The following is a 14,423-nucleotide window of genomic DNA, read 5'->3' on the forward strand; positions in this document are numbered from 1 at the left end:
GGCGAGCGCCGCGCTCCGCCCCGGGGAGCCGGGGCCGGCTGAGGGAGAGGCGCCCGGCGGGGGCTATCTATCCTTCGGTCGGTTTTGCTCCTCGGCCGCTTGAGGGCTGCTGTCACACCGTTGTGTCCCCAAGGTCAACCCGATAAAGGCGCGGCCGGGCGCGTTTAGAGCGCCCTGGGAGCGAGGGGCTGGCTTCGTGTGGAGGCTGCTTAGGTGTCTGTCCTTCACAGCAGGGGACACAGTGCTTCCCTCCAACTGGTCGCATCGCAGCAGGTTATTTTCCTCAAAATCAGGCCTGCTGTGCAATGTGTCATCAGTGTACTTCCGAACTAGATGGAAATTTAGTTTTCAAGCCTGCACGAACTATAGAAATCCCCCCCAAATCTAGCCCTTCCTTCACAAATACTAACGAGTAAATCTTATCAGACACTGCCTGCCATCATTTTCCATTTAATTCCTCCAAAACCAGCACGACCAGCACTTCAAGTCAGCACCAGCTGACAACACTGCAACTGTAGCACATTTCACTTGAGTCAGCATGGAGGTAACCATTAAGCAACTTGTTTTCTTCAAAAGAGCTGAAGTATGTTCGTATCTGTGCACTTTGAGTACAAAGTGCAGCACAGAAAATTTTCTCATTAAGCCTCATCTGGCTTTAGTCAGGAACAGTAGCAGGCTGCTGGGAACAGCTTCACCCAAGCAAGCAGACTCAGAGTCACCGTTCCCTGCGTATACAAACGACCAAGTGGGTAGTTAACACCTGTGCCAAACTACTTGCAGCATAACTCCAGGTTTAAAACCCAGGACTTCCATAGAGAGCAGTCAACCCTCTGTGCTGAGCCCTCCAAGTGCACCAGGCAGGGCTCCAACCTATTTCTCTCCAACAAGCACTTCACTTATGGCCCACTCATCCCTTCCCCATCTGCATTCAGGGGCCTCCTGCCTCTCCTTGCACCCCTCAGGCCCCAGCACCTCTGCCCCAACTCCTCTACACCAGGGGTCCAACAAAACTACACCTCAACCCCTCAACTCTGCCCGCACTTCTGTTCCTTCCCACCTTGTTCCTCAGACCGTGCATCTCCTCTTAGCACCTCCTCCCTTTTACCTTCTTCATCTCCATACCTCTCTCCTCCTTTTATTCTTTCAGAGTAACAGGGTTTGTAAAACTGCATTGAGAGAACAAAGAGACATACTCTATTGCTTGCTCATAACATGCCAGGTATTATATTTTCCCAGTTTCATCCCCCTACGCTCCCACTACTTCCTTGATTCCTCATCCAAAACTTTCTGTAACATATTCTCACTCAAAAGCTTTTTGTTTTACATAACATGTAAAATACCAAATATCGCAAGCTTAGCCAACAAATGGAATTCATTAAAATAACTACACAAAGCTGTCAAGCACTTACTTAGGAATGACTTTATTAAAAATAAAATTACACTGAAACAAATTCTGAAGTAATTTTTAGAAATAAAGATTTTCATCATTCAGAAATAGCCATCCATTTATATAAACGTACATTTTTCAATAAGGCATTTGAGATGCTTCCTCCTCCAATAAAAAAAAAGGGAAGGGAAGGATAAATTTACAATACAAACCAAATCTGCTGACACTTTCAGTTTACCAAAGATGGCAACACAATTTTGAAAACACAAACATTGCATTGCTATTGTTTAGTTACTTTTGTGGCATCTTACAACAATTTCAGTGCATCTGGAAGCAATGAAAGGCAGGTCCATATTGTCATTTCCAACAGCATCTTGTATTCAGGCAGACATTGACATGGCTGCACCGTCACATCGCTGCACCGTCACATCGCTATTTTGAGCTTGTCACAATACGTGGTGTTTGATTATAGGTAACACCAAAAATTACACCTTCAAAGTGCTATTTGTAGGAGGATAATTTTCAAAGTTGACATTTTAAACTAAATCCAGCAGGCAAGACACGCACAAATATATATAATTCCACATACTAGGAGATTATGTGAATCATCTCTTCTTTGGAATCTTTAAAAAATAACAATAAAATACTAAAGCGCTTTTCAAATATGTCCTCATGATTAAAAGGACAGATATATGTCATTAGTCGTACACTAACATCATTATGTGTTTATAGAGGCATTTCAACAGAAAGATAAATATTATCAGCAGTTAACTTTAGCTTTCAAATTAAGCATTTAAGGATTTCCAGTCAAAAATCCCAACTGTACATTATTCATTGGAAAACATAAAGCTAAAGAAATAAATGTTTATTACTCCAATGAAGTCAGCTTTTAGTGCAAGTTAATTAGCAATGGTAGCAAACTCAACTTCTTATTGTGCAATTTGGTTTTCAAAAATTTCATACCAAGAAACAAACAAACAAAAAAACATCCACAAGCATGGTCTAACCTATACAGTAAAAACTTAGATTTTATAAGAACTGGAAGTTCTCACAAAAACAGTGGGATACCAGACGAAAAAAATTCATTATTCAGAAACTAAGCCATTGTGTTATTTACACCAGCTAAGGAAAAGCTTAATTGAAACCCAAAGTATCTTACAGTCTTTGCTAGGCACGAGTTGGCTTTAAAACTTTGAGTTAAAAAGTGACAGAAACAGAGCAATTTAAAGCTTACGGATTGAATTTTCTTTTGCAATTTAGGTTTACATCCTGCTACAGAATTCCCAATTTCACTTCACAGTCTATTTCACATTCCAGTTTTGTAAACTTGACATCAGAAGCACTGCTAGTATTTTCTATATTTCCAATAAGGAAAAAAAATTCCTTAGAATACATACGTATTTATTTTACCTAATATGAAACTCTGATAGCTCAAAAGGTATATAAAGAGATTTAAGGATTGTTATGAAAATTATGTAAAGGTTAATTGTTACACATCCCTCAAAGACTACTTTAGACATTTGAGAGATCTTTTTATTTAAATGGCTTTACTGAGTGCCCCGTTCTGAAATACCTAACAGGTTTCCCTGATGCTCGTTCTGACAGTGGTCAACAGCACCAAAATTCTGCATGAGAAAAGAGTAAGGTCCTGTCATATTACTTTTATATGTACTACAGATCTTTTTACTGCATTTGGAAGATACCAAAGAGACATCCTCTACAGTCAGACCTCATGTTTGTCAGATTCCTCATTTTATATGCCTAAGTGTTTAAGACCTATGTCCATAGTGTCATATTGATGCGCATTTGACGCAAGACGCCAGTTCTCAAAACCATAAAGGTTATGGCAGCACTATCCTCACTGCCCGTACAAGAAAATCCTGAGTGCAAGCCCCAACTTCAGGATTATCCACGCAGAGGTCTCCCTGGTGAGCAGGCTGTTGGTCTCATCCAGGCTGCAGCCAGAGAACAAACCATCACTTCTGACGCGGGGATAACAGCAAACGCGAAGTGACAGCACAGATGTAGCCTCAAGTATCTGTTTGGCACCAGAGAAAACAGACTTCTGCTTTGTGTTAGGGAAATCAGCTCTTATGTTTAGGAATAAAACATTCGTGCCCAGAGGCTGCACACTCCTTTCACACCCCCAGGTTAAGAACGTGGTATGTCCAAAGATTTGTTTGACCTCCAAGTGAGCCTGGCATGTGATTTTTTTTTTTTTTTTTTTTGAGTTGGTACATGCACGTCGTGTTTACAGTGAGCCCTGATAGTCAAGGAAGTTTGGATCCAGGAATCGGGACTGATTTGATCCAGTCTACACCTATGACTTCCTCACAAGAAAGAATGCTCCAAGGTTAAAACAAGTGTCATTTAGTCCTTTGGAAAAAAGACTTGTTGTTATTTAGGCTCTGCTAGAATGTTTCTTTATACAGAAAAGGCTAATACCCTGTTAATCGTTAATTCTTCTGGTATTAGACAATGTCCTTCACATATTTGGTAAGTTAAATGTTCACATTCTGCTTTTAGCAAAATAATAATCATTATTCATTAAAGTATCAACAGATGTTTTGGACCATTATTCCATAATTAACATTTGACAAATGGACGGTATTAGCTTAACAGACAGAGGGCTCAAGCCCAGCAAGTTTTAATATCAAATTGCAAACTATATCGTCAGTTCATCTGTGGAATGCAACAGCTAACCAAAAGAATGTTTTCTTTCCAGAACTGTAAATGGATCTTTCTCACTGATATGAAATGAAAGCCTACGCAGTCACCATTTTTCTGGTAAGAAATTATCAAAATAAGCTGGAAAGAAAATAAAGCTGGAATTAAAAAGTGCAGTATTTCCTTGTTTCATCGTTTGTGACACTGTATCATCTCTTCAAAGCTATTATTTTGAACGGACATGGAGCTAAGGTTAGACCAAACCTTCCCTCCATAGATGGTTTTGTAGCATTTTCAGGGTACACAAAGGTAAAACTTTGCATTAGACTTGCAAAAATTAAGAACAGCTCCATTTTTGCCAACTGCTCTCCCATGCACACACGTTTACCTAAAGAACAGTTAGAAAGAGATGTGTTACTTTTATGCTGTTGATCCATCTGTTAACACACATGCAACTCCTAGTCTAGCATATCGCAAACACAGAATTGCTCAAGCTATGAGTAAGTTACAGACTTCCAAAGCTTTGGTCTCCAGTATTTGAGTTTGAATTTTGCTTAGGTTTACTGCTTGATATAAACAGCATTTACATCCGTAGGAAAAGTATTGTCAAAGTAAGATTCATCATTTCCCATTTCTGCCTGGCAACTGTAGCTCTGAGGAACCCAACCCATTTTGCAAGCCACCAAATGAAATAATAAAACAAGCTCTGTAGTAAGTCCTGCGAGTCCTTTTAAATCTCACACCTCTGAGGCCCTATGCTTGAAAAACACCACCACCCCAAGCAGCTAATGACTGTATGGATATCTTACCCATTCCAAAAGGAATGAATGCCTCTTTCTTAATTAGCTGGCCATTTTCATCCAGAAATCTTGTTGGCTGAAAGTCATCTGGGTTCTCCCAAATATTAGGATCTCTGTGCACTGACCACAAGTTGGGCACGATCACGCTGCCCTTAGGAATAGTATATCCCTGCAGCACTTTAAACAAAAGCACAAAGACAGAGGATCTGACAAACTGCTAGAAGCAAACACAGATGACTTATTAAAAAAGAAGACTAGAAAATACCACAAAAATTAGACAGAACCCCAGCTGTGGGTTGCAAACGTAGCAGGAGCTTGAGGCAAAGGTGACTGCTGCTAGCCTTGCCAGGTCAGCATCACGCAGGCCAGAGCAGCTAGAAAGACACCAAGCTAGGGCAACAGCTCCCTGCAGGGAAAAGGCAGCTGAGAAGCCTCAGTCATGTTACTCTTCTCCAAGGCCTCCTTCAGCGTGCCAATACGACAGCTGCAGCAGCAGTCAGAAATGCACGCTGCTGAATGGAAGCGTTGTGACCCAGTTTCCTCCCGATCCTGTGCTGCCACAGAGCCCCAGCACAGCGAAGATGGAGATAATGAAGAGGGATGGGTTTTGAACTGTAAGCACAAAAGGGTTTTGAAGTGACTAGCCTCATTTCAGCTTGCTGCACCTCACTGTCCTGCAAGCAAAAACATTAAAAAAGCAAATCAATTCAGTACTGGATTTGAAAGCCAAGTACTGCTACCTCCCACTGACTTAAACCAGTTCTCAGCTATGTTTACAAAAACATAGCCAACAAAGAGACTTTGAAAAGAATATTTATTATAGTTTTCTGTATGGTACATGCCTTTCAGCTTTAGCAAACCAGCTACTTGGAATTAGTTTTTTCAGACCTCTATGTCAGATAGCCAAAAACAACTCTGCTGTTCAGATACAAAGGTGGCCTCTCAGCTTTTAACTACCACTAAGCACATTAGTTAACACAAACTGACCTCTGGAAAAGAAACTCTAAATTAGAAAACTTCTGGATGTTAGGTCAGACATGCTGCTTACCTAGGTGAATATCTTGAGCCCACCCACTCTCTAAATGGCATTTTACATACTTAAGTTACATGTCTCAATACATAAATGAGGCCTTTGTAAATTCTCACCAGATGTCCCATCAGATTTTTCACCCACAAAAGAAACACTGTACTAACAAGTCTCTACAAATGCTTACCAGTGGTTTCTGAAGCCATTCGAGGAATAGAAAGGGGAACCACTGCAGTCATCCTCTGCACTTCCAAAATGGTTGCCTCTGTGAAGGGCATTTGAGCCTTGTGGGTAAGAGAGGGAACTTTGTCACATCCTAGAACTGCTTCAATTTCTGCATGAACCTTCTCTATTCAGAGGGAGTGAGAAAAATAAAAAAGATGCACAATATGTGAGAAGGCATAATCTCAATTTCACTTGTCAATGCTTCATTGTTTACACAGATTTGTCAAAAACGACTGCAAGACATGATTTCCTAGCAGAAATAGCTATGCCAGCAGAAGCCTACAGAACAGTCTCATTTAAGAAAGAAACAACCAAGCATGACCAGAATTAAAAAAGAACAAAGATAGACTGCATGCACTGCATGCTCCAGCTGGTCTCTGGTCCCTGAAAAAAAAGTCAGTTCTCTAAACTGGAAAAGGTGGTGAAGAGATGGGCAAGATTTCAATGCAGTTGCTTTGGATACTCCATTCTGGAGCAGGTATTCTGGTGCTGTTACTGCATGCATTAGAGACATGCAACTCGCTCTTGCTGTTTCCTACTTTCTGTTCACAGAACCCAAACTCAGCTACTTCCCAGTTCCCCAGGAAGGCATCAGATGTTCCTTCCCCCACACAGCCCTTCTGCAAAGGAAAAACATAAATTAATGAGCTAATCTCCACTCTCATTCTTGTAAAGCAAAAAGGGTCAAAGTATTTGTTTGTCCCTTTCTTCTCACTAAAGGCTCAGCACAAGAAGTTCTATTAAAAGAAGTTTCCAAGATGCAACATTTCCTTCGCCCTTGGACTGGATTCTGCTGCTTTTATTCCAGGGAACTTGGAATGTGGCTGCACAGCAAAAGACAATCTTGAAAGAGGAGAAGACACCAAAATTAGCCTTTCATCCAAAATAAAAAGTCAGTTTTCATGTTCCACCCTTGATATCCTGAATATTTTGTGGTTGTCCAGCTTCCCTTTTCCAAGATATGGAATCCAGGCTTCTGAGAGTTCAAAGTTTTTGCTCTTCTCTCTCCCTAGTGCCGACTCCAGATTAAATAAAAGCCCAATGCAAAAAGTTTCCTGGTTTCAGAGACAGAGAAGCACCCCAAGATGCTGTATGGGCTGTGTTCAATGAACATTTGCTGCCACCTATTGGGTTTGCTAGGAAAAGTTCTCCTATGAAGAACACACAACAAAAAATTACCTAAACGGTAAGAGGTCTGTTAACGGTGTGGCCCTTGGGTACCTGCTCCACTACACTTCATGTATTTAAAAATCTCACAGATCTTCAGAAGTCCAGGGCCAAAACCAAGTCAGGGAACAGATCGAAACAAAGTACTTCCTGCTGCCTCCATCCATGCACACGCAGGAGTGAGTATGCACTCACACATATCCCTCTTCTCTTTCCCATGTAAAAAGGAAAACTGCCTTCCACAGACAAATACATACTTCCTGATTTCCCGCCACCCCAAACAGCCCTTCATTGCCTTTTCAGAAAGTATCTGTCTGCATCATTCTCTACTGCTAGAAGTTATACATTTCTTGTATTTCCTGTAGGAAGTAAGACAAACATATTGACATGGAGAAAAAAAGAAAAAAAAAGCAACACCACAAAACCCTTCCAGATATCACTTGTGTAATTTAGAACATATCTAATTCTTGTAACTGCCTATCAAGTCAAGCAGTGATAACCCAGGATCATTAAAAAAACAGAAGAATGAGCCCATGTGATAGTTTCAAATTTGTCCTTTGTGAACCTTGTCTGCCATATACTGAAGTGATACCCTATTTTGCAACCTTTGCTCAACAGTTTGTGTTGACACAGATTATTTGTACAACAAACTATGATCTTGACCTATTTAAAGAGATTATTCCAGACAGATAGGGGCTGTAAACAATATCTATTTGCTAACTTGTAAAGCAACTGAAGTACCTGAAAACCTCAAAATCTCAGGTACTTGATAAAAGTATTCCTGGTTTATATTGTTCTTAAATAACTTAAGTTTTACCCTTCTTCCCTCCAGGTTAGCAAGAAATCTTGACAAAGGGAAAATGCTTCACTATTATAAACTGAAGTAGAATTACCCAGGTAGAACCTGCCCATCTTGCCAAGGTTTCCATTCTGCATACACCTGACAATCCGTCTAGTGGAAAGTACTTGCTATGTAGGACTTTAGAAGAAGCTGCTAATAAATTAATAAATCATTTGTTTTATTTTGCTTACATTCAACACGTTAACTTTGCTAAACAGTACTAAAAAATGTTGTCTTTCCAACTACATGTGCTGTACCAAGATGTAGTACAGAAAAATAGTTAACAAAAATTAATTTTAAGTCTTTGTTGATGGAAACTTAAGAAATCGTGAAATATAACTCTAGCAACTACTATTTTAATATTGTAATGTCTCCAATACCACCGGTATTTTTGATATCCACAAGAAACCACAAGGTGTTTTGGACAACTCTATCACAAATGGTAACTTGATTATAGCACCATCAAATAATCTGGGTTGCAAGTAACCTCTGGAGGTTATCTGATCCAAACTTCAATATCAAATTCACCTCATTGAGGGCAGACATTTGCCTTTTTTCACCCTGTCATCTGCAACCTACCCAACTTCCATAACTGTTCCAGCTGATAAGGTAAGGCCTTGCAGCTGACATCAACCACCTCCCTCAGCTGCATCCCAGCTGGCCCAGTGGACTTGTGTAAGCCCAATTTGCTTAAGTGGCATCTAATTCGATCTTCCTCTACAGTGGGCAGTGCTTCACTTCCCCAGACTCTGTCACTAGGGTCAGGGAGGCCTGAAAGCAGAGTTTACCACTATATGTTACTACATTGCCACTATAGGTCTGGAATGCCACAATTGCCAAAAAAATGAAAACTAAATAAATAAAAAAGCCAAGGTTCACTTGAATTGCTTGGAAAATATAAAGTTGTCCCAAAGCAGAAAAAATACATGGACACAGCATAAAGAGCAGTTTAGATAGTTAGTATACAGCATTAACCTAAAGATCATCATACCAGAGCAGGGTACCTGTCTTTCTATATACCAACCTTTCAAGTTGCACATACACGTGTAGTAGCAGCACTCCTAATGACTTCTATAGTGCAGCTGTTTGCTTCTGCTTCTGAAAATCCATCTAGAGTTTTACAGTCTGGAATAAAACACCTAGAATAAACTTAGTCTTACCTTGCACATCTGGATAGAGGGACATGTAGAGCAGGCACCACAAGATCGTGTTGGAAGTTGTGTCTGTGCCTGCGATGAACAGGTCACCAATGATAAAAAACAGGTAGTCTTCATTAAAACTGCTCTCCTTGTTGTTCTTTTGCTCTTCCGCATGGAGGAAGTACATATCAATGAAGTCCCTGGGATTTGCTGCATCCAGCGTATCCCTGTGCTGTGCAATTATTTTTTTTAGAAAAGCAGTAATATCTAATTCTGTTTTTCTAAGTTCCCTGAAAGGCCCGAAGGGAAGGTAGTACAGCCATGGGCAGATGTTGACCAGGATCATATAGCTGTTCACACTTAGCTCTAGTGCACGGGCCATGTTCTTCAGCATCGTCTTGAACTCGACGTCTTCATAGTTAAAACGCCTGCCAAAGGCCATGGAGCAGATAACATTGGACACCGCATTGCGAATAATTGGAAAAGGATTAAATGCATCCTTTCCGTGCTTCAGCATCTCCTCCTTTATGAACTTCAGCTCCTCTATGATCTTAGGCTCTAAACTATGTCTTCCCACTCCAAAATGCCGCAGTGTTGACAGAGAGAATTTCCTTTGTTGCTTCCAGACAGGGCCGTAAGGTGCAAAAATAACACCTGGAAGAGAAAGAAACAGTCTGAAACCAAGCTGTTCTGTTTGCAAGAGGAAACAGTTACCCAGGCCTGCAACCCCTAAGCCAGAAGAGAAGGAAAAGTTACATCGCGACTCTGTCCCAAGCGTTGGGCTAGGAGCTAGAGGAGGAACACAGCTCTCCCAAAACTTCTTTACAGCAGCCCTGGGAAGCCCTGTCCCATGGCGGAGCAGATCTCCACGCTGCAGCCCGTGGAGGAGCCCCCGGTGGAGCAGGTGGACGTGGCCCGGAGGAGGCTGCGGCCCATGGAGAGCCCCCGCAGGAGCAGGCCCCGGGCCGGAGCTGCAGCCCATGGAGAGGAGCCCACGCAGGAGCAGGGGGCCTGGGGGGAGCTGCCGCCCGTGGGGGACCCGTGCTGGAGCAGTTTGCTCCTGGGGGATGGACCCCGTGGGACGGAGCCGTGTGGGAGCAGTTCTTGAAGAGCTGCTGCCTTGGGCAGCCCACGCAGGCTCAGTTCGGGAAGGACGGCATCCCGTGGGAGGGACCCCACGTGGAGCAGGGGCAGAGAGGGACCATGAAGGAGCAGCGGAGGCGAAGTGTCAGGGACTGACCACAGCCCCCATTCCCCTGCACTGCTTGGGGGGAGAATGTAGAAGAAGGTGGATAGGGCAGGAGAGGTGTTTTTAGTTTCTCACTGCTCTAGTTTGTTGGTAATAGGTAATACATTTCATTAATCTCCCTATGCTGAGTCTGTTTTGCCAGTTAAGATAATTGTTGAGTGTTCTCCCTGTCCTTATCTCAACCCTTGAGCCCTTTTCATCATACTTTCTCCCCCTCCTTCCCTTTGAGGAAAAGTAGTAAGAGAGCTGTTGTGGCAGAGCTCAGCTGCCCAGCTGGTTGGAAGCACCACATATTTATTATAACCAATGTTTTTTCTTTAGCTATAATCGAAGTAAGGGATACACATGCTGCAAATACCCAGGGAAGGTGAAGACAGATTCAGAGCCAACCTGACTTGCATCTCCACAATTTTGGTGCCTCTAGGCACACGTTCCGCATAATTACATCATTACGAAACACTATTCAACTCCTTAGCTTCATGTAAATATTGCTCATTTACAAACAGAAACATCTCTTGTTAAACTAACAGACCACACCAGAGGTACCGCTGCAAAACCAAAATACACTACCAGCTACTTCTGATGGACTCCTTGGTTAACCTGAGAATGTTTGAAGTCACCAAAACAAGGGCTAGTTTTGCTTTTGTTCTCCTAATATAGTGACATCGTCAGTTTTGTTTTTTTTTCCCCACAAATAAAACGTTGCTTTATAAAAGCAACATCAATTCTTCTGTCAGCAGCAAATCTTAACGCTAAGTTTAAATGTAAGAGAAACGGCCACAAGAAATTGGCAACAGGAAGATGCACCATTTTTCAACACTTAACGTGAGTCACCTATATTTCCATTAAGGCTTCATGTTCATAACCCCTAAGGCAAAAAGGAGGATAAACAAATAAGAAATCTATAGATAGAAACACAGAAATTTGCAGATACGTGAGACAGCTGTACCCTGAAGGGTCTGCAATCCCAGAGGTATAAAGTTCAATATAACATAAAGCTGGAAATCTTTAAAGCCACATTGTCTGATTACATTATTCGTGGTATTAACAATGGACTGAAAAATATAAACACATGACCCAGTTTCAAAAGTCCTAAACAAAATAAGCAGAACGTTAGGATGAGTCAGTACAAGCTGAGAATCAGCTGCATTTCACCCTCTCTGTACAAACACAATCCTTAGAAAACCTATTCAAATGTCTATTATCTGGCACTTTAAAAACAGAACCAAAAACTTTTCAAATCCCCTTTTTCATGTAAAGTTTCCTGGTAGCACTGGTGTCATCAAATGTGTGGAAGGGCGGTGAGAGAACAGGTTTATCTGGGGCTGAATTTGCCCAATCAATAACCAACCTGGCTTTTCAGGGCTTGGGGCTGGTGTGGGCTGTGGTTTTGTTTGTTTACAGCAGCATAGCTAAAATTGTTCTAGTGTCTAGCTGCTCTTCCCCTTTCCTCCCTCAGTCCTTGCTAAACTTATGGGACCTAAAAATATTCATGCACTGTAAAAATTGCACACCAGTAAGATTTATCTGACTAATATTGCTAAAGCAGTATCCTTAGCCCATCTCTCTCTCTTTTTTTTTTTTTTTTTAATTCATTAAAAAAAAACCGCAGCTATGGTACCTGATTGCTTTTTAATAAATAGTCTAGGTCCCTCACTTTTCTCTTATCTTAATTGGGGTAATTCTAGCACAGCACAAAATCGAAGATAACAAGTCTCAGGCACTTAACCAATGGATTTTCCTGGCCCTGAAAATAAAAGATAAACCGGTTTCTCAATAGAGTAATCATACTGATAAGCCTCTTGTGCTACCCTTCCCAAACTGAAAAAGGAAAGCAAGTATTCCACAAACATGAAGGTTGTAACGGACCTAAGGATTAAACATGAAGAAACTAACTGCAACATCATCATCCTGTTTAAACTCCCCATGCCCTTCTTTCGTAAACAATAATGAACTCTCTTTGACCTATTAAAAAACAAAAAACACATGGGTATACCCAACTCTGCATGCAGAAGAGCCACCTGCAAACATCTCAGCAACAGTAATGGGTTCAGACCACATACCTAGGGGACCAAACTGCAGTCTGCACTTGGCCATTGCCACCTGGGTAAGAACTGGGGGAGCACACAGTTATTTCACACCACTGCTAAAGTACCTGCAACTTCTTCTCAGGGTAAAGCTGAGATCACAAAGCCACAGGACAACAGCCCAGCTATTCCTTGCAGCCCTGCACGAACACCATTACCGCAAAGAGAGGTAATGCAACCAGGCATTTCGGTCCTTGGGATGCCGTTAGCTGCACGCACCGCAGCGCTGCCATTCTGCATGCTCACCCATTCTGTCTGCAATCCACGCTAAATGTCAGCACGTTCATTAAGCGGTGAACACTGCAATTAAAGGCAACCTAATTCTGCCCTATCTCCCTGCTCCGAGGTACCGCCGCATCCTGCCCATTAGGCAGGGAGATGCTACTGATGTCGCTCAGGAACCTTACGTATTCTTTAATTTTTCCAAAGGAGGGCGAAGCAGGGCCGACAGCCGGGCCCTGCCAGCCTCCCCCCGACCCCAACCCCAACCCCTTACCCTTCTTTCTGGTGATCATGAGGACGATGGGGACGGAGGGGCGGTCGCTGAACACCTCTGCCTTGTGCACCAGCGCCTCCCGCACCGCCCCGAAGGTGTTGAGGACGATGAAGGGGCGGCTGCCCACGAAGAGCCGGAAGATGCTGCCGTACATCTTGGTGAGGCCGGTGAGGAAGACGTGCGGGGAGAAGACGGGGGAGCCCCGGCCGCGGCCCCACACCTCCAGCACCCACCTCCGCAGCAGCGGCGGCGGCAGCAGGGCGAAGGCGAAGTTGCCCACCAGCGGCCAGGGCGCGGGGCCCGGCGGCAGCCCCTGCGGCGCCCCCCTTCGCCTCCGCAGCAGCAGCCAGTAGCAGCCCAGCCAGCACACGGCCGCCAGCAGCAGCTCGGTGGCGGTGGGGACCCGCAGCAGCCACGTCCCCGCCGCCATCCCTTCGGGCGGCGACCCCACGGCCGCGCTCGGCTCCCCCTAAGATGGCGGAGGCGAGGCCTGCGGCGGCCCGACCGCCCCCGTCTCCCTCCCACCGCCCGCCCCGGGGCCGGGCTGCGCCGCCGTGCGCTGCCAGTAAAACCCACGGGCGACGGAAACGTGTCCGAAGGAGTAGTTTTTGGCGGCTCGGGTGGGGTTTTGGGGGGCGTCGGTGTCTAAAGGCGACCCCAAGTTTTTACAGGGAGTCCAGAAGCTGGCCCGGTTCAAAAATCAAAGGGGGGCTGCGGCCCGCTGCGCTGAGGGTGGTGGTTGCAAAACCATTTATGAAAATACCGACCAAAATCTCCCTAAGGAGGTTTAGGCCACCTATTGCAATGAAGTAGCTCCCCTCTTGTTTTCCTCCTCTTCCAATATTATAATTTAAGTCAGGTTTGAATAAATGTCAGCAGGTCTGTCTCATAAACAGCCAATGATTTCTCACAGCTGGGAGAAGTGACTCACTGTGACTCAAGTTCAAACACCCTTTATCCAAAGTGGCTTTTCTTTTAATCTATTTTTTATTGGGCTTTAGATGAAAAGCTGGAAGTAGACCATCCTTCTTTCCCTTACCAACTACTAAAGCTTATAGGTCCTGTGTAATACACCAAATTTCTCCTGTATTCATATAGCCAAGGACTACAAGGAGCACAGCTCCAAATAACTGCTCTTGATGGACGGATGACCACGCAGAAAGGCTGCGTGGTCCTAGACAGTCCTCTTAGAGGGAAGGTGCCTTTAGTTCTCATCCCTCCCCACAAGAAGAACCTGGGCTTTGGGGGGAAGAGGAGTGCGTGGGGGGGGGGTAGTGCCCTTGTCCCTCTGAAATTACACCTCAATGCAATTTCTTCCCTAAACTAAAATTTAATACC

The 14,423-nt window shown here is 43.6% G+C and overlaps 1 protein-coding gene across 1 annotated transcript; it reads right to left on the reverse strand.

Annotated features, from left to right (window-relative positions):
* Window positions 1-1,405: 1,405 nt before the first annotated feature.
* LOC118247289 (cytochrome P450 2U1) lies at window positions 1,406-13,615 on the reverse strand. The gene is made up of 5 exons (XM_035545160.1): window positions 13,086-13,615; window positions 9,275-9,907; window positions 6,069-6,230; window positions 4,864-5,031; window positions 1,406-4,442 (listed from the first exon to the last, which is right to left on the reverse strand). Exons 1-5 carry the CDS (start codon window positions 13,513-13,515, stop codon window positions 4,264-4,266), a joined length of 1,572 nt encoding a protein of 523 aa, XP_035401053.1. The 5' UTR covers window positions 13,516-13,615; the 3' UTR covers window positions 1,406-4,263.
* Window positions 13,616-14,423: the final 808 nt, after the last annotated feature.

Source organism: Cygnus atratus, chromosome 4, assembly GCF_013377495.2.
Source record: "Cygnus atratus isolate AKBS03 ecotype Queensland, Australia chromosome 4, CAtr_DNAZoo_HiC_assembly, whole genome shotgun sequence".
In the NCBI taxonomy this organism is placed as follows: Eukaryota; Metazoa; Chordata; class Aves; order Anseriformes; family Anatidae; genus Cygnus; species Cygnus atratus.